The 25838-nt window shown below is 48.1% G+C and overlaps 1 protein-coding gene across 3 annotated transcripts; it reads left to right on the forward strand.

Moving 5' to 3' along the window:
* VAMP2 (vesicle associated membrane protein 2) lies at positions 1–25459 on the forward strand. Of its 3 annotated transcripts, none has more exons than XM_083707255.1 (5): positions 1–172; positions 15690–15810; positions 19791–19949; positions 21187–21238; positions 22702–25459. In XM_083707255.1, coding segments are annotated over exons 1-5 (351 nt in total). In that variant the 5' UTR covers positions 1–170; the 3' UTR covers positions 22719–25459. The 3 variants fall into 3 exon arrangements, 2 of the variants coding, with proteins under 2 accessions (XP_083563381.1, XP_083563380.1); XR_014557121.1 differs by lacking the exon at positions 1–172 and having other exon boundaries at positions 15625–15810; positions 22702–24600; positions 24663–25459; XM_083707254.1 differs by lacking the exon at positions 1–172 and having other exon boundaries at positions 15625–15810.
* Positions 25460–25838: the final 379 nt, after the last annotated feature.

The following is a 25838-nucleotide window of genomic DNA, read 5'->3' on the forward strand; positions in this document are numbered from 1 at the left end:
TGCTCGCTTCTCCGAAGTGCCCGGATGCCAGCAGCTCGGCCGCCATCTTCCCGACTCAGCCGAAGCGGTCCCGCACCATTCAGTGAGCGCGAGCCCAGCAGCAGGTGCCGCCGCGGCCACCGCCAGCCCCGTTCCGAGCCCCGCAACCGCCTCGACCAGCATCCCCGGAGATGTGAGTAGCGCCCGATTTGCAAAGCGCCGCGGGGCGTGCAATGCTCTTCAGGGTGCATAGAGGCGGGTGCATGTGAAAAAAGAGAGGGTTTTGACGTTTGCTCGCCGGCGCAAGGGAGGGAAGGCGGCTCAGAGCCGCCCACGCAATGGACCCCCGCGGGTGGTTTTTCCTCCTTTTTCGGTGCTTAAGGGGAGAGGGTCATTGCAAGGAGATCGATGGCGTGCAATCACCCCCGGCTTGCATTAGTGTTTGTGCATTAGGTTTGGACCCCCATTTTGGGGAGGGGGGGGGGAGGAGGCGAAGGGCTTGGCCGCCGACCTTTGCAAAACAACAACCAGGTTTTCAGGGCGTTGGGCTGGGTGAAGGGAGCGCAATGGTGAGAAATGAATGTGGAAACGTTGCGCTGCCCCCCCCATCCCCCACGCCAAAGCGCGTTATCCTTTTGTGTCTCTCTTTGCCCACCCACACATCAGCCTAAGGCGATCTAGGGAAGGAGGGAGGGGATCAGGGCAAGGACGTGAGGCGGCTGGAAGAGATCGAGCGGGGTGGGGGCGATGAGCCTTCCTCCACCTTGAAAGAGATGGCCGGGGGGGGGGTGCATCTCCCGCCACCGCCAAGCTTCCCCCCTCCCCTCCTCTCCAAACCTCGCATCTTTCCGCAGGCAAAGGGATCAACTGGTTGCAAGGTTGCATCTCTCATCTCATCCTCCCCCCACCTCAATCGTGGAGTCGGGGGGGGGGGAGAGAAAGCCCCCCCTAAAATAGGCAAGGAGAGAAATAAACAACATGCGGTGTTGCATTTCCCCTAAGATTGCGAGAAATAAATGAGGTCATCGTGTATGATCCTTCCCCTCCTTGGGGGAGGACGTATAGGAGAGCCCTGTTTTATCCCCCCCCCCTCGAAATCTTCTTGATGTAGCCAGGATCTAGGGAAGGTGATTTTAATAAATAGTCGGACATTCCGCTTTAATCTTGTCCCCATCCATTTAATCTCTGCTTGCTTTGATGGAGAATTGCCTCTTCCCTCTTCCTTCTTTTTAAATATATTTTGCAGGAAAAAGCTAGCATTAAATACATTTTTTTAAAAAAATATCTGCATGCATATAATGTTTCTGCTGTTATTTTTTTTAATGGGAGTGCCTGCTTCCTCCCTCCTTTTTTCTCCTCCATTAGCATACCTGGAGGCGATTAACTGATTCCTGTGACAGTGTAAAAAAATTAACAGATTACCCCCCCCCACCCTTGGTTACAGGTGTTAGGTATATGGTGGTGGTGGGTGCCTAGCGATACCCCCCTCCCCACAAATGCCAGTGGATGCCAAATGCTTTGGGGGTTGAAATTGACAGGGGGGGGGTTTCTGAAAGCATCATCTGACCAGATATATGTATTCAGCGCCCCCACTTTCCATTTTTCCTCTTCAGCAAGGCACTAGATACAGCCCCTCACCATGTCTGAAATAATGGGGATGTGCGGGGGGGGGGGCACGTTTAAGACCTGCCACCCCTCCCACATTCACCCTTTTGAGTATTTTTAGATTTTGCAAACGCAAGCAGGCAGACAGATGACGCTAAAAATACCCTTTATTCCCAGGCAGTTGTCACTTCCTTGATTTTCATTCAACCTTTGCTGTTTGTTCCTCTTTTGTGGTGACAGGAGGGCAGAGAGTGGAATGCCCCCCCTTTATTCTGCAAAAACCTCAGCTTCCTTTCATTGCTGTGATTGGCATCTTTGTGGTGTGGGCTCCTTTTGTGCACCACAGAAAGGAGTCGTAGAGGACCACCACCCCTCCCCAATATGAAAATTTCTGTTTTTCTTTCTTGGGGATGTAGATCCTTCACGAATTTTGTGTTGTCTTTCCCCAAAACAATTCCTAAGCTCTGAAAGTGGGTGGAGATGGGGATAGGGGGGATGACATTGTGGAGGAGATGGTAAGGCTGGATTTGGGTGGGTAAGATTTAGAGTCGGGTCTGTGTGTTATGGACAGGAAATGTACGTGCGTAATTAAGAAAAAGAGGCAGGAACAAGGTGTGGAGGGATTGGGGGAAGGTGAGGGGAAAGGAATGAGAATATATACACACACACACACACACACACACACACACACACATATATATATATATATATAATATGGCATTTGTTGTGGGTGCATTTTGGGGGCTACAGTGGTGTGCATGCCCAAGAATCGAGGGTTGTTGAGGGGGATGGCAGGCAGGAACAGATGTTCAGCGGGACTGGGAGATTTTTCTGGCAAATTTCTTTAAAAATAGAGGGTGATGGGAGGGCAAGATGATTTTGAGTCCGCTGCAGAAATGCTTGAGGCATGCTTGGCTGACGAGGGAGCTGCACTCTGCATGCACACAGATGGTCTAGAATTTGTTCGGGGCTGAAGAATTCAAAGGAGGGGGGGGGCAGGCATTTTGGTGGTGAAATCTGGGGATTTTGCTCCTGAAGGAACGGCTGGCACTGCTGGGCTGTGGTGGAACACGGCTCTCTGCGTTGTTAGCTGCCCTGAGATCTACAGGTGGGGGGCAGTATGCAGATTTAATACATAATAATAATAATAATAATAATAATAATAATAATAATTGCAAAAACATTATGAGGTTCCAAGTGGCGCTTCCGTACCTTGTGGAGAAAAGCCCTCCCTTTTCTCCCTGCCCCCTTGTGGGAATATTGTGAGCTCAAACACAGAGAGAACAGCTGCTAAATTAGCAGATGATGATTTTGTAATGAGATTTAAAATAATAAAAATCAGCCGGTGCAAAAATTATAAACTTACATCGTTTCCCTCCACCCCCACAGCTGTGTTTGACTATGCGTACTTTTTTTCTGCCTGAGTATTAATAAAGCTTATGCTGTGTAGACCTACAGCTATATTTTATCCACAAATATCCACCAATATGCCACAGATGAGCCACAGATTTTGATGTGAGCTTACTCCAGTCTTCAGCGGGCTTTTTTTAAATGGACCTACCGACCTGACTTGTGTACTTAATCAGATGATGGCTCAGTAATATCCTGTGTCCAGCATGTGAATTTAAAATGTATCAAAACTAGCAGGTTTATATGTGAAAGAGGAAATAATTAGCCAGTTCTTCATAACACTCGTCCAACAACATATTCTCTCTCCCTCTCTCTTTAATGAACATAACTTATTGCCAGCAGTATTATCACCCCTCCATCTCCTCTGTATACCTTAAAAGAATGTTTCCCAAATTTGGGTCTCCAACTGTTTTTTTGGACTACAACTCCCATCATCCCTAGCTAGCAAGACCAGTTGTCATGGATGATGGGAATTGTAGTCTGAGAAAAACAGCTGGAGACCCAGGTTTGGGAACCCCCGCCTTAAAGCAACCTTCCCCTCTGTTCCCGGACCTGTCCTGAAGGCTGGTGGTGGGAGGAGGGTTTTCCTCCCCACCGCCAACATTCAGAATGCTGTTCTGAAGGCTGGCGGTGGGAAGAAAAGCCCTTCTCCCACCGCAAGCCCCGGGAACAGAGGAGAAGCCCTTCGCGCCTTGTCCTCTGTTCCCGGACCTCCCACCGCAAGCTTTAGGACAGGTCCGGGAACAGAGGAGAAGGCGCGCTGCGCTTCCCCGCTGTCCCCAGAGATTTCCCTATGGGCTTTTTGCAAAGCAAGCCCATAGGGAAATTCGTCTTGCGAAGCCGCTAAAAAATTGGAAAACCCTTTCGTCTTGCGGGTTTTTCGTTTAGCGAGGCATTTGTCTTGCGGGGCACCACTGTAGTGACAAAAACCCTTAATGGATCCGAGTGACTTGAGAGTGTTCACGTTAAAGACAGGATTGTGGGTTTGAGCCCCACACGGGGCAAAAGATTCCTGCATTTGCAGGGGGTTGGACTAGATGAGCCTCGTGGTCCCATCCAGGTCTACAATGCTGTGATTCTGAACCTGAAACACATTCCCATCCTAGGAGTGGTCTGTAAATTCCCCAGGGTCTCTTCTTGAAGGTGTGTGGTTGGGTTGAATCAAAGAGAGGAGAGGCCTAGTGATGTGATCAAATCCCCTCCCTCACTTTGCCCTTCAATCTCCCCCTGCCCTACTTTCAATGAATTGATCTCTTCTCCCACTACTTAAAATTGCCTTTTTCTGGCAGTCCGTAATTTGGAAGGTGGGTTTTGTTGACAGGGGTACGCTCTCTGAGGCTGTCCCAGGATGTGCAAATAATTTTTGGTATGCATTACGTGGATCTGTGATTCTCTGCCTTGCACCCTTCATTTTTTTTTTCCTCCCCTCTCCTGATGTTTAGCAGCCTTGGAAAATAAGCCTAACCAAGTTACTAGACCACAGGAATGTTTTACGGCCTTGCCTGTGCTTGTCTTCTGTTGGCCTGAGGCAGGGAGCCAGTGTGGGCTTGCCTAAATTGTGACGATCATCCGTGGCTGATCCGTGTCACGTTATATGGAAATTAACTGATTGATTGATTGATCGATCGATCTTCCCCAGCCTGTCAAAATGTGCCTTTAGCCGCATGGAGCCTCAGCAGATGGCTTGACCGGAGGGGGGGAAAATGGAGTAAAAAAGGGAAAAAAAGAGGAATTGCCTAATATAGAACAAAGAAAACCTTTTGTTCTGAGCAGCTGATACAACAAGTACATCCTTTGTGCCTTTAAAACAAAGGGGTCGTCAGAAGATGATTCAAGTCACCTCCTTATCTGCTGTGAAGTCATGTTTTGGCCTTGCAGATAACACCCACCAACTCCACTGAGATAACTCTTCTCCCATGAGAGCTTTTGTCACATCTGTGGGGGGGCCCTGCTCTCAGCTCAAGGGCCACATTCGCTCCTGGGGGCCATGTGCGAGTGGTGGGTGGGGCGAGAGGCAAAAGTAGGCGGGGCAACTCTGTGATGTAAATCCCTGGGTTTCCAAAGGCACTCACATCTGTCCCATCACCTCCTGGCAAATAGAAGGGGAAGAAAAGGAGGCAGTGAGAGATTTTACTTTCTTGGGCTCCCTGATCACTGCAGATGGTGACAGCAGCCACAAAATTAAAAGACACCTGCTTCTTGGGAGAAAAGCAATGACAAACCTAGACAGCATCTTAAAAAGTAGAGACATCACCTTGCCAACAAAGGTCCATATAGTTAAAGCCATGGTTTTCCCAGTAGTGATGTATGGAAGTGAGAGCTGGACCATAAAGAAGGCTGATCGCCGAAGAATGGATGCTTTTGAATTCTGGTGCTGGAGGAGACTCTGGGCTGAACACCTATAACCTGCCTCAAGTGTGGTATAGTTGTTAGTGTTGGAGGAGACTCTTGAGAGTCCCATGGACTGCAAGAAGATCAAACCTCTCCATTCTGAAGGAAATCAGCCCTGAGTGCTCACTGGAAGGACAGATCCTGAAGCTGAGGCTCCAAGACTTTGGCCACCTCATGAGAAGAGAAGACTCCCTGGAAAAGACTCTGATGTTGGGAAAGATGGAGGGCACAAGGAGAAGGGGACGACAGAGGACGAGAAGGTTGGACAGTGTTCTCGAAGCTACCAGCATGAGTTTGACCAAACTGTGGGAGGCAGTGGAAGACAGGAGTGCCTGGCATGCTCTGGTCCAGGGGGTCACGAAGAGTCGGACACGACTAAACAACAAGAATGCCCCCCACTGCCCATTTATAAGCCCTCTTTTGGGACCCTGACCCTTGAACCTTCACCCTTGTCTTTACCGAATGACTTGGCATAACAAAGGCGGACTTTGGATGTTCCTTTGCCTCCAAGCGATAAGCCTTTCCTTTATCTGATGTATAAATTACTTAAATTACCTTAAAGGTAAAGGTAAAGGTACCCCTGCCCGTACGGGCCAGTCTTGCCAGACTCTGGGGTTGTGCGCCCATCTCACTCAAGAGACCAGGGGCCAGCGCTGTCCGGAGACACTTCCGGGTCACGTGGCCAGCGTGACATCGCTGCTCTGGCGAGCCAGAGCCGCACACGGAAACGCCGTTTACCTTCCCGCTGGTAAGCGGTCCCTATCTATCTACTTGCACCCGGAGGTGCTTTCGAACTGCTAGGTTGGCAGGCGCTGGGACCGAGCAGCGGGAGCGCACCCCGCCGCAGGGATTCAAACCGCCGACCTTTCGATTGGCAAGTCCTAGGTGCTTGAGGCTTTAACCCACAGCGCCACCTGCGTCCCTTGGTATGTGCCAATTGATTGGAGGATGAATTCCTGGCCGGTTTATTATCGCCAAGAAGGTTTCTAAAGGGTTTATTTTTCGGAGGATCTCTGCAGTTCTGCACGTTTCCTGTTTCCTGAGGCCAGGCGGCTACTGAGATCCCCTCTGTGTCCTAGGGAAGTTGCCGTCTCCTAACAGACCTCAGGCCTTTAATTCCTCCAGCCCAGTTCTGTCCGCTCTGACTGGCAGCAGCCAGCTCCAGGTTCTTCTCTCTTCCCGATTCTTTGAATTGGGGAGAACTCCTGGGTGGATGGGGACGCGGGTGGCGCTGTGGGATAAACCACAGAGCCTAGGACTTGCCGATCAGAAGGTTGGCAGTTCGAATCCCCGCAACGGGTGAGCTCCCGTTGCTTGGTCCCTGCTCCTGCCGACCTAGCAGTTCGAAAGCATGTCAAAGTGCAAGTAGATAAATAGGTTACGCTCCGGCGGGAAGGTAAACGGCGTTTCCGTGCGCTGCTCTGGTTCGACAGAAGCGGCTTAGTCATGCTGGCCACATGACCCAGAAGCTGGATGCCGGCTCCCTCGGCCAGTAAAGCGAGATGAGCGCCGCAACCCCAGAGTCGTCCGCGACTGGACCTAATGGTCAGGGGTCCCTTTACCTTTTACCTGGGTGGAAGACAGAAACTCAAGAAGTCACTTTATCTTGAGTCAGACAGTTGGTCCACCTAGCTTCTTACAGACCACACTGATTTGCAGCAGCTCTCCAGGAATTCATATAGCATTATCCCCCTGAGGATTAAACCTGGAACTTTTCATGTGCCAAGCACATGCTCAGACCCACTGAGCTATATAGCTTTTCCCGGGTCTGTGCCCTGCTACCTGTTCTCTTCTGGTGCCCCTTCCCATTCATGCACACGCATTGTGTTGCTACAAAGGCCAAAGTACTGCATTTTCCGCCTCCTGTTTTTCTCAGCGCAACATAAGATTTAGGTGTGCAATGCTATCTGCAATTGGAATTCTAGCTAGCTGGTAGTAGTGAATTTTATTTTATTTTATTGCTGTCTTGCACAATAATGGGATGAGGAAGGGGACAGAGACCAGCAGGGTATCTATCTATGTATGTATAAAGGTAAAGGGACCCCTGACCATTAGGTCCAGTTGTGGCTGACTCTGGGGTTGCGGCGCTCATCTCGCTTTACTGGCCGAGGGAGCCGGCATCCAGCTTCTGGGTCATGTGGCCAGCATGACTACGCCGCTTCTGGCGAACCAGAGCAGCACACGGAAACCCCGTTTACCTTCCCGCTGGAGCGGTACCTATTTTTCTACTTGCACTTTGATGTGCTTTCGAACTGCTAGGTGGGCAGGAGCAGGGACCCAGCAACAGGAGCTCACTCCATCGCAGGGATTCGAACCACTGACCTTCTGATCGGCAAGCCCTAGGCTCTGTGGTTTAACCCACAGCGCCACCTGCGTCCCCTCTATGTATACCAGCACTTTAAAATCTGGGGTTTTGTTGATTAAATTCAAATCCTGAATGCACAGAGTGCTCTGTCCATTTTCTAAAGTGTCTCTAATGGCTTTTTGGAAGAAGCAGGTGCTGGAGGGCGTTGATTTATCCCTTTCGGAGTGCATGCTTCTTGCTTTTCCTTCTTGAGGACTGGTAACTTGAACTGCACAGTTCCTCCCTCCCATCAAACAGAAATTGCCATGCAGCTAGCTGAGCTGGAGAAAAAAAAGAAGTGAAGTCAAACTCACATGCCAACCTTGAAGGTACCTCCCTCTCTTTGAACTAGCAGGTCTATACAGCAGTTGCTCAGATTTTGAGCTTTTATCTGGGCTGGACACCTATAATCTGCCTCAAGTGTGGTATAGTTGTTAGTGTTGGACTAGACTCTTGAGAGTCCCATGGACTGCAAGAAGATCAAACCTCTCCATTCTGAAGGAAATCAGCCCTGAGTGCTCACTGGAAGGACAGATCCTGAAGCTGAGGCTCCAAGACTTTGGCCACCTCATGAGAAGAGAAGACTCCCTGGGAAAGACCCTGATGTTGGGAAAGATGGAGGGCCCAAGGAGAAGGGGACGACAGAGGACGAGAAGGTTGGACAGTGTTCTCGAAGCTACCAGCATGAGTTTGAGCAAACTGCGGGAGGCAGTGGAAGACAGGAGTGCCTGGCGTGCTCTGGTCCAGGGGGTCACGAAGAGTCGGACACGACTAAACAACAACAACAGGATCTGGAAGAGCAGTCTTCAAATCCCCATTCAGCCCAACCTACCCCACAGGGTTGCTGGGGAAATTAAATGAAGAAGAGGAGAACCATTCATGCACCTTGAACTCCATGGAGGAAAAAGCAGAATGGAATTGCAATACTATTTATTTTTATTTTTTGTCTTCCGGTAGCCAGTGCTTCCCTCAAAAGTCAGAGGGGTGGCGCTCTCTCCCATCATTCAGTTTCGTTCTTGGTGGGGTTCTTTGTGCTGGTACCAGAAATAACAAGGGGTGCTGCTCTGAGCTGGAGGTGGTTCGATGGTTACTTACCATCTTGGTCAAAATCTCCTGCACGTAACCGATTTGCTTCCCCTTCTGTCCATGGACCACCCCAACCTCATTATCTCGAGAGTTGTTGAAGCCATTATCTACTCCATTTATCATCAATGTTGCCTTCCTACCGGGGCTTAACCTGTTTCTTTTTTTCCTTTTTAAAATGAAAACATGAGAAAGCAAGCGAGTGAGAGAAACAAAACTGGTTCCACGTACAGTGGTACCTCGGGTTAAGTACGTAATTCGTTCTGGAGGTCCGTACTTAACCTGAAACTGTTCTTAACCTGAAGCACCACTTTAGCTGATGGGGCCTCCTGCTGCTGCTGCACCGCCGGAGCACGGTTTCTGTTCTCATCCTGAAGCAAAGTTCTTAACCTGAAGCACTATTTCTGGGCTAGCGGAGTCTGTAACCTGAAGCGTATGTAACCTGAAGGGTATGTAACCTGAGGTACCACTGTATATCTCTGTCCTCGACACATCGAGCAGGGCCTGGTGTTCTTAAAAATGCAACAGGGGGGGGGGGGGAAACAAAAGGAATAAATTTCTGAATTGGCCTAAGAACATAAGAAGAGTTCTGCTGGATCAGGCTAAGGGCCCATCTAGTCCAGCAGGACCTGAGCACAGGAACCTTCTCCCCTCCTGATATTCAGAAGCATTTATTTTCTCCAACCGTATCGACAAAGCATTGTCACTCGGCCTCATAGCCCTTGGAGCTGTGTGTACGTGCTTAACATATAAGCCACAACATTAGCTTATTTCGCATCATTCATTCTCCTGCCAGTCATGCCCACCTCCTTGGCAACCTTCCCCCACAGCTGCTGAGATTTAGCCAGTCCAGGATCCGGGCTTTACCATTTCAGACTGTTCGGGGTTCGGGCGGGAGCATTTTACGTGACTTGCCTGGGGGGGATAGCCCCTTGCGTATAGAAAAGGTAGTGTGCAAGTGGAAAGGGTGTGAGCCTCTTCTTTCCTTTATTTATTTAATTTTAAAATTTTAATTTATTTAATTTATATACCGCCCTATACCCAGAAGTCTCAGGGCGGTTTACATAAAAAGGTCACAGTACAGTGGTACCTTGGGTTACATACACTTCAGGTTACAGACTCAACTAACCCAGAAATTGTGCTTCAGGTTAAGAACTTTGCTTCAAGATGAGAACAGAAATTGTGTTCTAGCAGCACGGCAGCAGCAGGAGACCCCATTAGCTAAAGTGGTGCTTCAGGTTAAGTACATTTTCAGGTTAAGTACAGACCTCGGGAACGAATTAAGTACTTAACCCGAGGTACCACTGTATATAAGATAAAAAATAAAAGCAATAACCCAGTAATACCCCTCCTAAAAAAGAGCCACATTTTAAAAGGTTATGGGATGTGCTGCATCTCTATGTGCAGGGCATTTTTCTTCCTTTTTTTGAGGGAAGGAGGAGTCATTCTGCGACGTAAGAGGTCCCAGTTACATCACTGAATCAGAAAGAAGCCTTCAAGGGTCGCTCTCCAGATGTTTTGCATTACAACTCCCATCAGCCAGTGTGGCCAGTGTCTGGGGTTGATGGCAAGCACTAGTCTACGCAGTGATGGCCAAACTTGGCCCTCAAGCTGTTTGGGGACTACAACTCCCATCATCCCCAGCTAACAGGACCAGTGGTCAGGGATGATGGGAATTGTAGTCCCAAAACAGCTGGAGGGCCAGGTTTGGCCATCACTGGTCTACAGCATCTGGAGGGTGCCGAGTTGGGGAATGCAGCCTTAGAAGCTCATCTCAACTTGCTCTGTGGGTTAAGGTAAAGGTAAAGGGACCCCTGACCATTAGGTCCAGTCGTGGCCGACTCTGGGGTTGTGGCGCTCATCTCGCTTTATTGGCCGAGGGAGCCGGCGTCCAACTTCCGGGTCATGTGGCCAGCAGGACTACGCCGCTTCTGGCGAACCAGAGCAGCGCACGGAAACGCCATTTACCTTCCCGCCGGAGCGGTACCTATTTACAGTGGTACCCCGCGAGACGAACGCCTAGGGAGATGGAAAACTCGCTAGACGAAGGAGTTTTTCGTTTTCTTAGCCGCTTCACAAGACGCATCTCCCTACGGGCTTGCTTCGCCAAACGAAGCTTGCCCCGCAAGCTCCGGGGATAGCGGGGAAGCGCAGCGCGTCTGCCCCGCTGTCCCTGGACCTCTTTTGAAGCAAGGGGCGGCGGGGAGAAGATCGCTTCTCCCCGTTGCCAGCCCCACAATCTCCGGGGACAGAGGGGAAGGCGCGCGGCGCTTCCCTCTGCCCCCGGACGGTCTCCATAGGAACGCATTGATTGATTTTCAATGCATTCCTATGGGAAACCGTGCTTCGCAAGACGAAAAACTCGCAAGAAGAAAAAACTTGCGGAACGAATTAATTTCGTCTTGCGAGGCACCACGGTATCTACTTGCACTTTGACGTGCTTTCGAACTGCCAGGTGCGCAGGAGCTCTGTGGGTTAGCAAACCCATAAAGACAAAGGTTTGTGGGGAACGCTGGATTTCTGGGCCCCAGCGCACACCCTCCCAAGACCCTTTTACATAACCGTGATTTCTGTCCTCAACATGGTCTCCAGTGGCCTGGGATTTTTTTCTCTCTCTCTTAAAAAAAAGGAAAGGGAGGGAAACAAAAACAGATCTGGTAACTCATTTTTTGTTCTGTGTTATTCTATGTAGCTCTTGCTGGTTTTGTTTCTCTACCCTTGACTCCCCCCAGCCCTTTACTTGCCATTGTTTCAGTGGTGTGGCGTCACCGTCTGAAAATAGAAGGCACTTGGGAATGTGTGTGTGTATGTATGTCTGTCTGTCACGGAATTGCAGGTCCCTTTCCTCCACATTTTCCTCTTTCATTGTCTCGAAAACGAGACTCAGTTGGTGCAAACCAAGGTTCCTGAGCCCAGACCTGGGGGAAACCCCCCCCCCAAAAAAGCCTTTGTTTCTATGGGTGCAAATCAAATCTGGAAAAGGTACCCAGAAAACATGGGTGTTTCTGGAATTTGAGGTGTTTTGCCTAAGCTGAGCTGTTTTGATGTATTCCACGGGAATTAGACAATTTCATTCTTAGTTTGAAAATCAGGGTCCCGCGGGATTTTTGGCTGCCCAGATCTGCTTCCTTGTGTCCTGTAAAAGCTTGATATGATGCTGTCCAGGTCTCCCTTTCCAAGGATTAAATATAGAGTCCTTGCTCTTAATCCCCCTCTAATTATAGCCTGTTATCTTAAACCCACCAGAGTTTTTGTAGTGCAGGACCCCCCCCCCCACAATGCCCAGTAGATCCTCTTTTTTTTTTTCTTGCAGGGGCCGGGTGCTGTTTTCTTGCTTTAAAAAGGGTTGTCTTTTTTGGGGGGGGCGTTGCATTGCAGTTACAGTCTTTATTTTAGATTGTTCAGTTTTTGGGGCATTTAAACAAAACCGCTGATGGGGAAGGTAGGTTTGTGCTGGACACTTGGGTAACTGTGGGTGGGGTTATATAGGGTTTTTTAATTTATTTATTCATAAATTATTTACATATATTTACTTATAACATAGCAAAGTGTAATAACAGAGGCCAACTAAAAGTAGAAAGAGATAGCTAGAACTAAACATAGAGGAACAAATTTCCATAATGAAACAGGACATAATAAATTAATATCACAAGGTAACACAGATGGGTTTTCATTATCCTCTACCTTGTGACATGAGTGCATTATAAAAAGACTCAGATTTCTCGATAGAGACTTCGTCTTGTCGCCCGCCCTCTCTGTTTCTCTTACCATATATGTAAGCATAACCATGTACAGTAGTACCTTGGTTCTCAAATTTAATGCTTTTTGGAAGTCCATTCCAAAACCAAAGCGTTCCAAAACCAAGGCACGCTTTCCCCTAGAAAGTAATGTAAAATGGATTAATCTGTTCCAGACTTTAAAAAACCCCCAAAACAGCAATCTAACATGAATTTTACAATCTAACAAGACCATTGATCCATAAAATGAAAGCGATAATCAATGTGCTGTCATATAAAATAGATAAGGCAGTATTGTAGATGATAAAAATGTTAAAAATAAATTTCTTACCTGCACTGATGATAGTCATTGTTTGGATTGGCTTTTATCCATTTCCAGTCACAATCAATCAATCAATCAGTAGCTGAACTGGGTTCCACACAGTCACCGAAACAAATTAACCAAAAAAGCTTCAAAAACAAAAACGCAAAATAAATAACAAAAGCGCCAAACTTAATCCGATCCGGAAGTCCGTTTGACTTCTAAAATGTTAGAAAACCAAGGCGCGGCTTCTGATTGGTGCAGGCGCCCGGGAAACAATAGCCAACAGCCACACTGCATGTCCAGCTTCCAAAAAACGTTAAAAAACTGTAATACTTACTTCCGGGTTTTTGGCGTTTGAGAACCAAAGGAGCACTGTATACTATTAGTTATCCATTTTCTCAAGGATGGTGTTCTGTCTCCCCTGACCCCACCCATTTTGTCAAATTATCATTCTGGCAGAAGTTAAGAGGTGTTGTGTTAATTCCCTGCCCTCTGTTTGTACAGTTTCTTTGACGCAAGCCAACGATGTGGGTGTTTATTTTAGTTTATTCCGTTTGCATCTCACCCTTTCCTCACTCTGGAACTCAAGGTGTGTCTCCCATTTGGTCAGGTGCTTCAGCCAGGTGCCTGTGCCTGTGATGTCAGGACTTGCAAGCCCTGGGGCCGATTTTCAAAAACCTCTGTAGCCACAGAAAACCAAATTCCGTACCAAGAGAAGCTGAATCCCGAAGCTGCTCAAAGTGGCCATTATGGATACGGCTGGCCGTATTTGTTGGAAAAGATAGTCATGAATCTCCCCCTGAAGATAGAGAGATAAAGCCCTTTTGAGCAATTATGGGGTGGGGGTAATTCCTGTACAGTGGTACCTTGGTTTAAGAACAGCTTAGTTTATGAACAACTTGGATTAAGAACTCTGCAAACCCGCAAGTAGGTGTTTCGGTTTGTGAACTTTGCTTTGGAATAAGAACTTGTTCCGCTTCCTGTTGAGCGTGTTCCATTTGTAAATTGAGTCCTCCGCTGCTATGGGAAAGTATGCCTTGGTTTAAGAGCGCTTTGGTTTAAGAACGGACTTCCGGAACTGATTAAGTTCGTCAACCAAGGTACCACTGTATGTATTAAGTTGCCTGTAGCAAGTATGAGTTTATAACAACAACAACTTATTATTTATACCCCGCCCATCTGGCTGAGTTTCCCCAGCCACTCTGGGCGGCTCCCAATTGAGTGTTAAAAACAATACAGCACAACAAGCGTTTTTGTTTGTTTTGTTATTAGTTTTTTCTGGGCCATCAATGTAATGACAACTGACGTAACACAATTATGTAGGAAGACGGGTTCCTAAATGTTTTGATGGCCGCTAGTTCTTTATGTCATCACTTTTGGGAACTTAAATGCAAGGCTGGTGGCATTGTTATTTTGTTTTGTTCTTTTTGCTTGTAGGGAACTGAGAATGGATGATGCAATGAAGGTTAACAGAAACTTGTATTTATAAAAATCAATATATAATATGGATTACAGTATAAGCAGCAGGGTCTAAAAGCAGCACTCGGATTAAAATTAAAAACAGAAAAGCAAGTTGCAAATATTATGATTTCAGTGTCTGCATCTGCAAAAGGATGCTCTCAGTTTCTGTCTACAAGACAGATGTGTATCCGCCAGGAGGATATCCCAGGGCTGTAGAGCCATCACGAAGAAGGCCATGCATCTTAAATATTTGTTCACCCACAATGGTTGTTTGGTAGAATGCTTTCTTTTCTTTTTAGAGGTTGACTGTCTGTTTTTGGACCCAGAACTACCTTTGAGGAGGCTTTTCCATGTAAGGGTGAAATACCTCTTTGCTCATAACCTGTGATCGGCATTGAATGCATGTTTATTACCTGATCTACATATGGCGTTTTCGGGAGCGCCCCCTCTCAAAAAAGGCATCACAAAACCTCAAGGCTTTCCACCCCCCCCCAAACCTAAGTGTGGCATGGGGTTATAGGGAGTGTTAACCCCTCTTCACTGTGACACGCCCTTCTAAAATAGCCCCATGTGTTGCAGTTCAGGTGGCAAGCCTAATTATGGTGCTGTGAGGCAGGATTTGTGGTGGGCCAAATGTGAAGGCTGAATCTGACCTTTAGGCCAGTGGGTTCCAGGCCAGTCCATTGCATGTCTTTCTTTTATGCAGTGGGACCTTGGTTCTCAAACTTAATCCGTTCCGGATTAACCAAAGCGTTTCAAAACCAAGGCGCACTTTCCCATAGAAAGTAATGCACAATAGATTAATCCGTTCCAAATTTATAAAAACAACCCCATAAACAGGAATTTAACATGAATTTTACTATCTAACGAGACCATTGATCCATAAAATGAAAGCAATAAACAATGTACTGCAGTCACACAATCAGTAGCTGAACTGGGTTTCACACAGTCACAAAAACAAAAAAAGCCACAAAAAGGCAAAATACATAGCAAAAACAGACAGACCTCAGCATAACACTCAAAATGGAAGTGTGGCACTCAAATCAGAAGCGTAAGACTCAAAATGGACCACATTCGGCTTCCAAAAAAAGTTCGCAACTGGAGCACTTACTTCTGGGTTTGCCTTGTTTGGGTTCCAAGGCGTTTGAGAAACAAAGTACCACTGTATATATTTTTGGCTTGAATCTATTAATTACATTTCTCTTTTCTTTGAGGACAGTTGCCTTTCTGTGTCTTCCATGTTTTGTTTTTATGGTGTAAGCTGTCCTTACTAAGATAGCTGGGACCTATAACTTTTTAATGTGAGATGAAGTCAGGGCGGGCAGATGATGATGATGATGATAATCACCATTTTCGCTTTCTCTCTTGCCCGCAGGTCGGCTCCCGCTGCCGCCGCGCCCCCCGCTGCCGGAGGAGAGGGGGGTGGCCCTCCTCCCCCACCCCCCAACCTCACCAGCAACAGAAGGCTGCAGCAAACTCAGGCTCAAGTCGATGAGGTCAGTCGCGTGGGCAAGGATGAGTGTGGGGCTGGGCACTTTGGGGGAGAGTAGCCGCCTTCTCCTTGCCACCTCTGTTGGATTGGGGAGGGGGGGGGGTTGCAAGGTGACTCTTCCCACATAATTGCTTAGGATGGGAGGAGTAAAAAGGTAAAGGGACCCCTGACCATTAGGTCCAGTCGCAGACGACTCTGGGGTTGCGGCGCTCATCTCGCTTTACTGGCCGAGGGAGCCAGTGTACAGCTTCCGGGTCATGTGGCCAGCATGACTAAGCCTCTTCTCGTGAACCAGAGCAGCGCACAGAAACGCCGTTTACCTTCCCGCCGCAGTAGTACCTATTGATCTACTTGCACTTTGACATGCTTTCGAACTGCTAGGTTGGCAGGAGCAGGGACCGAGGAACAGGAGCTCACCCCGTCGCGGGATTCGAACCGCCAAACTTCTGATCGGCAAGTCCTAGGCTCTGTGGTTTAACCCACAGCGCCAGGTGGGAGGAGAGCATGGAATAAGTCCATACCTACATACAGCACAAACACACAGGCTGTAGCTCAGTGATAAAGCCTTTGCTTTGCATGCAGAAACTCCCCGGTTCAGCATCTGATGGACTTTCCAGTAGGATGGGGAGAGATTTCTGCCCCAAACCCAAGAAAACCACTGGTAGTCACTGTAGACCACTTTTTCTTTGGTCCACACTTTCAGAATAAAAAAATGGCCACACCCATTTTTTAATTGATAAGAAAATACTGCCACTGCTGCAGCTACTACTACTCATTTTATGACTTCTATCCCATCCACCTGATTTGGTTTCCCCAGGCACTCTGGGCGGCTTCCAGCAGTGAAACACTAGACATTGAAAGGATACAGGACTGCTTTCAGATGTCATTGGAAAGCCAGATAGTTGCTTATCTCCTTGACATCTGGTGGGAGGGCATTCCACAGGGCGGGTGCCACCACCGAGAAGGCCCTCTGCTTGGTTCCCTGTAGCTTTACTTCTCGCAGTGAGGGAACCGCAAGAAAACCCTTGGGAGCTGGACCTCAGTGTCCAGGCTGAACAATGCGGGTGGAGAGTATACTGGGCCAAGGCTGTTTAGAGCTTTAAAGCTCAACACCAACACTTTGAATTGTGCTTGGAAACGTACTCAGAAAACACATTGGAAAACAAAAAAGAAACAATTCCCAGCAGTTCTTGATTTATAACATAGAACGCAACTACTTTGTGATATGATCAAGGGACATGTTGATAAAACTTTATTCGCATTAGCCAATGGCCATAGCAACAGTAAAACGTTACTGTATACAGTAAGCAGGAAAGGAAATTTAATATAAGAGCACAATTTAAAGTCCTGAATCAGCAGTCAGTTAGTGGCCCTGATTCTGATGGCCTCAAGGGACAAGTATAACGCAATGCAGCCACCACCTGAACCTGTAACACCCTACGTCATGTGTAGGCAAAGTAGGGTCCGGATCCGGCCAATCACCTTCTAAATCCGGCCTGCAGACGGTCCGGGAATCAGCGTGTTTTTACATGAGTAGATTGTGTCCTTTTATTTAAAATGCATCTCTGGGTTATTTGTGGGGCATAGGAATTTGTTCATCCCACCCCCCCAAAAAAATAGTCCAGCCCCCCACAAGGGCTGAGGGACAGTGGACCGGCCCCCTGCTGAAAAAGTTTGCTGACCCCTGCGCCTAGGTCAGTCACTGAGGTCATCCGAATGGGCTGCTGTTAAGATGTTCCCCATATTTCAGAGGCCTAGTCAGCCTTAACAAGAATTTGGAGAGTTAGTGCCCGTGGTCATATGCTGTGCAACACACTCCTGGCAGAGATTCAGCAGGCATGCTCGGTTTTTGTTTGTTTCTTAACTAAAATTTATATACCGCTTGATTTTATTTTATTTAATCGCTTAAAATCATTCCAACCTCAAAGTGGTTAAACAGAACTAAAACGATTTTTGGCTTTCCCTTGAATGACTTGTTCATGCTGAGAGGCGCTGTGCGGTACTGGTTTGCATGTTGGACCTTGGAGACCCAGGTTCGAATCCCTGCTTACTGGGTGACCTTAGGGCAGTCCTAGTCTCTGGGCCTAACCCTACCTCACAGGGTTGTTGTGGCGATCGAGGAGGGGGAGAACCATGTACGCCACCAAAAAAAAGGGTGGGACATAATTCAGTTGATAAACAATAACTAAATAATGCTGACAGGCCTTTGCAGTACTTTAATTTTTATTTTGATCTGCCATTCTCCTTAATGGTTATCTTCATTTTTGTTTTTTTAATTGCATCTTATGGTTTTAGCATTATACGCTGTCGTGCTATTTAATGGTATGGTGGTACAGAAATATTTCTGTAAATAAAATACAACCCTGTGTTGCAAATTTTGGCTGTGCTCATCAGCCAGGCCTTATTAGCAACCGCCAGCAGTCTCCTCTCTCACCCCCTCTGGAAACTTGTGAGAGTAGGTGTTTCACTTTTCATGTGCTTTAGAGATATCATTCGCGCCTGTTGAGAATATTTAAAATACTTCCACCCTGGCTTTCCTGATATTTGTACTCAAGGCTGCTTACAACAGGAGAGTATGAAACAGTCATGAAACTTAAGACTGAGATCAGAATTCTGCAAAAAGTCGTGGTGCCGCTTAAGCAAAAGCCCAGGGGAATAATTCCATTTATCCAAAGCAATTTTCACCCCACTCTGAAGCGGAAGAGGCTCCCAAGGCAGCTTATGAAGTTCAGTAAAAGTGCAGCTGCTTCTCTACCCTCGGAAAGAAAATGTGATGGGGAGGGAAGAGGGGAAAAGCAGGTTCTTACAAGCAGGGGTCAGGAACCTGCAACTCTCCAGATGATGGTAGTTTGCAACTCCTGTCCTCCCTGCCCTAGCTGATGGGAGTCGGAGTCTGATAAATGGAGGGTTTTAGATTCATGAATCCAGAGACAGCCCACGGGTTCATCTTGCATCTATTTTCTCTCTCCCTCTCTCGGCTTTTCAGCCCATGTGCTTGTGTGAGGTGGGGCAGATTGGACTGGCCCATTCTCCGTCCCTCTGCAGAATTCTCTGTGGTCGACAGAAGCTTGTGGTCCTCTCGTCTTTACAGTGGTCTCCAGGAGGAAGTGTGAAGCTGTTCCGGCAGCTGTGTGGCGTAATCAGTGCTGGATTTATGTATAAGCTAAACAAACTACAGCTTAGGGCCCCACTCTCTTGGTCCCCCCTCCCAATTTTTTAAAATATATATATTTTTTTACCATATAGCATATATAGGTGAAGCGTCTCCACCTCCATTGTTCTGCCCGGAAACTGAGGTCCAGCACCGAGGGCCTTCTGGTGGTTCCCTCCCTTTGAGAAGCCAAGCTACAGGGAACCAGGCAGAGGGCCTTCTCGGTAGTGGCACCCGCCCTGTGGAACGCCCTCCCACCAGATGTCAAAGAGGAAAAACTACCAAACTTTTAGAAGACATCTGAAGGCAGCCCTGTTTAGGGAAGCTTTTAATGTTTAATAGGTTATTGTATTTTAGTGTTCTGTTGGAAGCCGCCCAGAGTGGCTGGGGGGACCCAGCCAGATGGGCGGGGTATAAATAATATATTATTATTATTATTATTATTATTATTATTATTATTAAATACAAAAAACAGCAACAATTTGTTGTTGGCAAAGGACAGCTGGACGTATAAAGGGCCCCATTACCTTCAGTAGCTTAGGGCCTCATCAAACTTAAATCCGGCCCTGGGCATAATGGTTAAGAGTGCAATTTGGGAGAGAGGAGGGTTTGCACCCCCAGTCGGCCAGGAAGTGGCCTCACCCAGGGAGAGGGGACCCTGGGCCAGTCACAACATCTCAGGGTCGTTGTGAGGAGGAGAACGTGGGTGCTGAACCTTGCACATCTTGGAGGGGAAAGCGGCATATAAATCCAAATAAATGAATAATAATAATAATAATAATAATGAATAATAATAATAGCTGCCCTTTCTCCTGCTTCTCTTCCTATTCCAGGTCGTGGACATCATGCGAGTGAATGTGGACAAGGTTCTCGAGAGGGATCAGAAGCTCTCGGAGCTGGACGACCGCGCCGACGCTCTGCAGGCGGGGGCCTCCCAGTTCGAAACCAGTGCAGCCAAGCTCAAGCGCAAGTACTGGTGGAAGAATCTAAAGGTAACCTGAAAAGAGTAGCAGGCACATGGGGCGCCCTTTGAATGCTAAAAGCCCTTCCTTGCTGAAACGGCCGTGCAGGTCTTAACTGGGAATGAGAAGGCTCAGCATCGCCCAGCCCCCAAGACTCCGTGTTTTAATCTTCAGACTTATAAAAATTAAGAGTGAAGCGCTGGCCCTCTGAGTATATGTGCAGATTCTCCCTGGATGAATCTTCTAAACTGGAGAAAGGGAAGTGAGTGGTGCAGTGTGTCGCTTCCGAGTGGGCTAAGCTGCAGGATCTGTCCACAGAAGGGCTTTCTCCTGTTCACTCACTTGATATTCATTCGTTTTATATGTATGCTGCTTTTCTGCAGTGCAAAAGCAATTTTCATGATAGATAACATAGCGCAGCAAGACGATAGCAATTATGGCAACGTACAATATACCGTATTTTTCGTTCTATAGGACACACCGGACCATAGGAGGGGGAGAACAGGGAAAAAAATTCTTTCCCTCTCTGCTCAGCGCCCCTTCAGTGAAGCGGCAGGAGAAACGGAGCCCCTTCCATTTCTCCTCCCGCTTCGCTGAAGGGGGGGTGCACAGAGAGGGAAAACTGTGCAGCGCCTCTCCAGCGAAGCAAAGCCTGGAGAGCAAGAGGGATCGGTGTGGACCGACCCGTCTCGCTCTCCAGGCTTCAGGCGACTATCCGCAAGCCTTCCGAGCGCAGCGGGAACTCCTGCTGCGCTCCAAAGGCTTGCGGATAGCTGCCTGAAGCCCCCAGAGCGCAGCCTTTGAAACCTCCGCAGGGCAGCGGGGTGAAGGCACTCCGTCTCCCTGTTCTGGCTTTGGGCTTAGCCGTGCAGCCTGCATTCGCTCTATAGGATGCACACACACTTCCCCTTAATTTTTAGAGGGGGAAAAGTGCGTCCTATAGAGCGAAAAATACAGTGTATATATACAGTATATATCAACATTTCAGTACTGTAAATACAAGAAGATCACATAAACAACAGCCATCATACAACAGCAAAAAAAAAAAAAGAAGGGAGCTTGACAGTTTTCCCATGGTCCTAGAACACCCCCCCTCCAATATTGCTCTGGGTCCTTCTCCTGCAGCAACTTGCAGGGCCCCCATAGGCAGGGAGTGGGGTTCAGCTGCTCCTGCCCTTGCTTGTTCCCAGAGACCAGTTGCATCTCCTTGCACCTTTTCCCAGCTCATGCTCTCGCTTCTCCCCCCTTTCTTCTCTCCCAATTGCAGATGATGATAATCCTGGGGGTGATATGCACCATTATCTTGATCGTTATCATCGGTGAGTTTCCCCTTCTCGTAGCGAAGGCCATATTTTTGGGGTGGGACGGGTTGTCTTGTCTTTACAGTCAGTTGGGCCCATTCTGGGTCCAGGTCCCCACCTCTGGCGGACAGGATTGCACCGCCACAGGGGGAAAAGCATTGCTGCTTTTGAGAAAAGACTCAGGGCTGCCAGTCTGTTCTCTACAGAGCAAACTCTTCCACCAGAGCGAGGCTTGCGCCTGTTTTCCCCATGCCAGCATTCAGTGCTGGAGCAAGTAAAGCAGTCAGAAAAGAAAAGAGCATGTGCAGAGTTCAGCTCCCCGTGAGAGTGCAGAAGTTGAGCTGAGGGAGTTTGGTTTTCAGGCAGACTGCTGACTCCAGTCATTTTCTTTAAGGCAACACTTTGCCTTTTTCGTGTCTCCTGAATTGTAAGGACGTCTCATTTGCCGCCACGTGGGTGGCTCATAAATCTGGATGCGACGCTGTTAATAATAATAATAATATATTATTTATACCCCGCCCATCTGGCTGGCTTTCCACAGCTACTCTGGGCGGCTTCCAACCAAATATGAAAATCAATACAGGATCAAACATTAAAAAACTTCCCTAAACAGCCGCCTTCAGTTGTCTTTTGAAAGTAAAATAGTTGCTTATTGCCTTGGCATCTGCCGGGGTCTCTAGAAGGGCTCTGGAGCAGTGTGGATATTGTTTGGGGCCTAGCCTTTAGGCATGAGGTCCGTATCCTGCTGGAAGGCTTCTCAGGGGAACTTGGTTGGCTGCTGCAGGAATCCTAAGAACCCGTCCGGTTGGGCCTTTGCTCTGATGCCAGTGTGGTGTAGTGGTTAAGAGCGTTAGTCTCATAATCTGGGGAACCGGGTTTGATTCCCCGCTCCTCCACATGCAGCTGCTGGGTGACCTTGGGCCAGTCACACTTCTCTGAAGTCTCTCATCCCCACTCACCTCACAGAGTGTTTGTTGTGGGGGAGGAAGGGAAAGGAGAATGTTAGCCGCTTTGAGACTCCTTCGGGTAGTGATCAAGCCGGATATCAAATCCAAACTCTGATGCAGCAAGGCACCTCTTTAGCTAGTACAGTCAAGACAACGACATACCTTACAGGGTTGGTTGTGAAAAGAGCTGCAAGAAGGAGTTGCATGTTACACAAATGTCGGCAGGGGATGGGAGAGGTGAGGAGACTTGAATGGCGGTGGGAACTTGGCTTGGCCGTTCTGGCTTCTTCCTCCAGTCAAGGACCACTTTTGAAAGGCGATAGCATCCATCCCTCTGTGTGTTTGCGTGTGTTCTGGGAGGTGGGTTACCTTAGCAACCGCATCCTGGCTGCCTGGACCAACTCTGCTGCACAGATTTATTTATTGATTGGATAACAGCTGAGTTGGAGGGATATAGTTTGGGGGCGGCCGAATCTCTTGAGGTTATTAACGGTCCTTTTCCCCCCATACCCTCTCCCCTTCCTCCTTTTGCAGTTTACTTCAGCACTTAATGGAATTTATGGAGCCATTTCTCATCCAGGAGCAACGGCCGGGAGCAGCGCGAGGGGCAAAGCATTCCCCTCCTCTAGATCTCAGCCATATCTTCCAGCCGCCCTCCCCCCCCCCGCCTCCCCTCCCTCCATACGCCCCTTACACCCTCCCGAACCCCCTCCTCCCCTCCGGTGTGTGTGTGTGTGGGTGTGCATTGCGTGTGGGTGTCTTGTAAATAGCCTGATTTGTTATTTATACATATATATATATATATAATATAATATATTTTGTCTGTTTGTAGATTTATTACTAGACTTTCCATGTGTCATGGAATCTTTCCCCCCTTCCTCTTCTCCTGCCAACCCCCGACTTCTCTCTCTCTCTCTCTCTGACAGTGTTTTTTCAGTGTCTTGGTTTTTAACTGAAATCTTCAAGGACCAATAATTGCCCGTGATCCTTAACCCTTCTCCCGACTTAGCTGGGCTCAGAAACTCCTAAGGCACTCTGCCCACCGCACTTCCTCCCCATGCAAAAAAATAAAATGTGTCATCCGGATACTAATGTTGGAACAGTCTTGGGTTGTGGATTTTCCTGCCCAGCCTGCTATCTTTTACAGCCCAAGACCCTTTGCCTCTTGAAACCGCTGTAACATTGGACTAGATTGCGGTGTTAGGCTGTCGGGAATTTCTTTGCCTGCTCTCTCTTTTGATCCCAGCCCCTTCCGTGGCGGGGAAGAACCTCTACCCTTCGTGATCTTCTGTAACATTCCTGGAGTTGTGCTGTGTGCTGTGTCTTCGAAGTAACCAACACTATACCTTATAATTCCCTCCCCCCCCCCCCCCGGTGCAGGGAACAGCTCTGTTTTGGGAATCCTGCAACAGCCCTCTCCTTGCCTCCTCCTGCCACTTACGGGAGAGGCGGACGATTTTCCTGCCATAGATGTCCTAAATGAAAACTGCCTCTCTCTTTTTTTGATAATAATAATAATAAAAATACAAGGTAATATAACATGTACATTCCAGACCTGCCCGGTAAAGGAGCCGAGGTTATCGAAATAGGGGAAGCAGGATAGCTGCCCACACCCCAAAATATGACTCCCCAGTCCTCCTCTTCTTGCAATCACTGCCTATTTGCCGGGAATTGGGGTATCTTCATTCGTGTCTGGGTAACAAGCAAGCTAGGGTTCTGCCTTTGGTTCCTTTCAGAAGTGTGTTTAAGTGTTGTGTTGAAAGCACAGATAACTAGCAGATTCGACGTCAAGTGATACAGGGATTGCGGGGAGCGTTGCTGTTTAATAATCCTCAGAGCAAGAAAATATCTTTCTTCCCCATGCTTGGGAAATTCTATTTGGGCCAGTTTTGCGCTATAGCAAAATAGTTTTTCTGTGTCTACTCTCTCAACTTCTGAATGGAACTACTAGCAAGGGAGGGGTGTGTGTTGTGTGTATTTGTGTGTGTGTGTGTGTGTGTGTGTGTGTGTGGATGGAGAGACTTGAGTAGGGAGGAGGCTGGCTTGAATACAGGCTGTTTTTTGTGGGGGGTGGGGAGGGAAACGCCTCCTCTCTGCCCCCACTTCCCCATCCTCACCCAAGATCAGCCAGTTTCGCTTTGCAAATGTCGTAATTGTGATATTGTGACGAGTGAACTCTCCCCCCCCCCCCGAATTCCTGTTTAGCACAAACTGCCATATTTCTTGGCCTGTTTATAATGTCGGCGATGTGTGACTCTCTCTTTTTTTATTTTTTTTGGTACATCTTCCCCCTCCCCTCTCCTCTTCCCCCCTCCTCTTTCTCCCAAGTAGAGTGGGGGGGGGGCAAATGTTTAAAAAGATTATCCCTTATCCACTTCTGTGTTCCGGATCGCTCTCTTGAGGCCGAGGAATTTCAAGAGGGAACTAGGAGAGGTTCTGGATCGCGCGCTCTCTCTCTCTCGAGGCCAAGGAATTTCAAGAGGGAACTAAGAGAGGAGCCGGCGTTTCGCAGAATCACCATCGCGGCTTGGCGAGTCGGGTGCCCCCTGCCAGTTCGGAGGGAAAACTTGGCAAGGGGCATCTTGCTAGCGAGATGTTGGGGCAGAACTTGCACCGTGTGTGTGTGTGGGGGGGAGGCTTAGAAGCCTGATTAACATCCTAGCTCCCGACAACGGAGGGAAACGAAGGGAGCTAGGAGGTTAGAAGACTCTCGCCTTCTCCCCTGTTGCTGGCAATTCTCTTAGGGGGGTGCTTGGATATTGTGAACTGCTGGGGAAGAGGGAGAGCCCACGGTCGTGGGGAGGGGGGCGCTATCACTTGGAGGAGGGGGAAGCTTTTGAGGTTGCTCTTTGAACAACAGACAGCAGCGGAGGTCCTGGACACATCTGTCTTCCATATATTCTGTGGAAAAGGGTGTGTTTCTTTAGGGTATGGAGAGAGAAGGGGCTGCAATTCTCCAGCTGGACAGCAGGTGTCACTGCTGCTCTCCAGCTCCCTGGATGCAGCCCTCTTAGTTGGAGAAAACTTCTGGTGGGGAAAGGGGACGATTTAAAGGTAGAAAAGGGGTATTTTAAGGGGTAGGGTAGATCAGGGCACAAGGGGAGTGAGGAAAGGTCCTTTGCTTAGCTGCCCACTCCCCCTCCTCTTCCCTCTTCCTCAGCAGGCCTGGGTTATGCGGGAAAGGGGTTGGACTCGTTACAGACATGACCGGGAATGACTATGCTGTGAAAAATACCTGAAATTTGGAAGGGGAAAAAAATAGTACAATAAATGTCCTGTGGAGAACGCCCAATTATTATTCTTTGTCTTGCTTGTCTTGTCTTGAAAAGGGCTGGCTTCTGCCTCGCTGGGGCAGCAGAAGGAATCTCATAACTTGGCTGAAAGAAAATGAGTAATAAGTACCGTATTTTTCGCTCTATCACACGCACCCGACCATAACACGCACGTAGTTTTTAGAGGAGGAAAATCCCCTTACTTTTTAGGAGGAAAAAAAAGTGAGTGTTATGGTGCAAAAAATACGGTAACCGCACATTAAAAAAAACCAGAAGTATACGCAATCCTTTCCGTGCTTTTCAAGAGCATGAAAATGGCGTGCAAGTGTGTGTCAACATTTGCTCGTCCAGTTAGCAGGGCCGTCTCGAGACATTTTGGCACTGGGTGCAAATCTCAAT

Source organism: Podarcis gaigeae, assembly GCF_964106915.1.
Source record: "Podarcis gaigeae genome assembly, chromosome: 13".
In the NCBI taxonomy this organism is placed as follows: Eukaryota; Metazoa; Chordata; class Lepidosauria; order Squamata; family Lacertidae; genus Podarcis; species Podarcis gaigeae.

Excerpts from the sequence above, each read along its gene's own strand:
- VAMP2 (XM_083707254.1), top strand. The coding sequence starts at position 15,640 with ATGATGATGATGATGATAATCACCATTTTCGCTTTCTCTCTTGCCCGC. Across the intron at positions 15,811-19,790 it reads CTCAGGCTCAAGTCGATGAG|GTCGTGGACATCATGCGAGT; the intron begins GTCAGTCGCGTG and ends TTCCTATTCCAG. Across the intron at positions 19,950-21,186 it reads ACTGGTGGAAGAATCTAAAG|ATGATGATAATCCTGGGGGT; the intron begins GTAACCTGAAAA and ends TCCCAATTGCAG.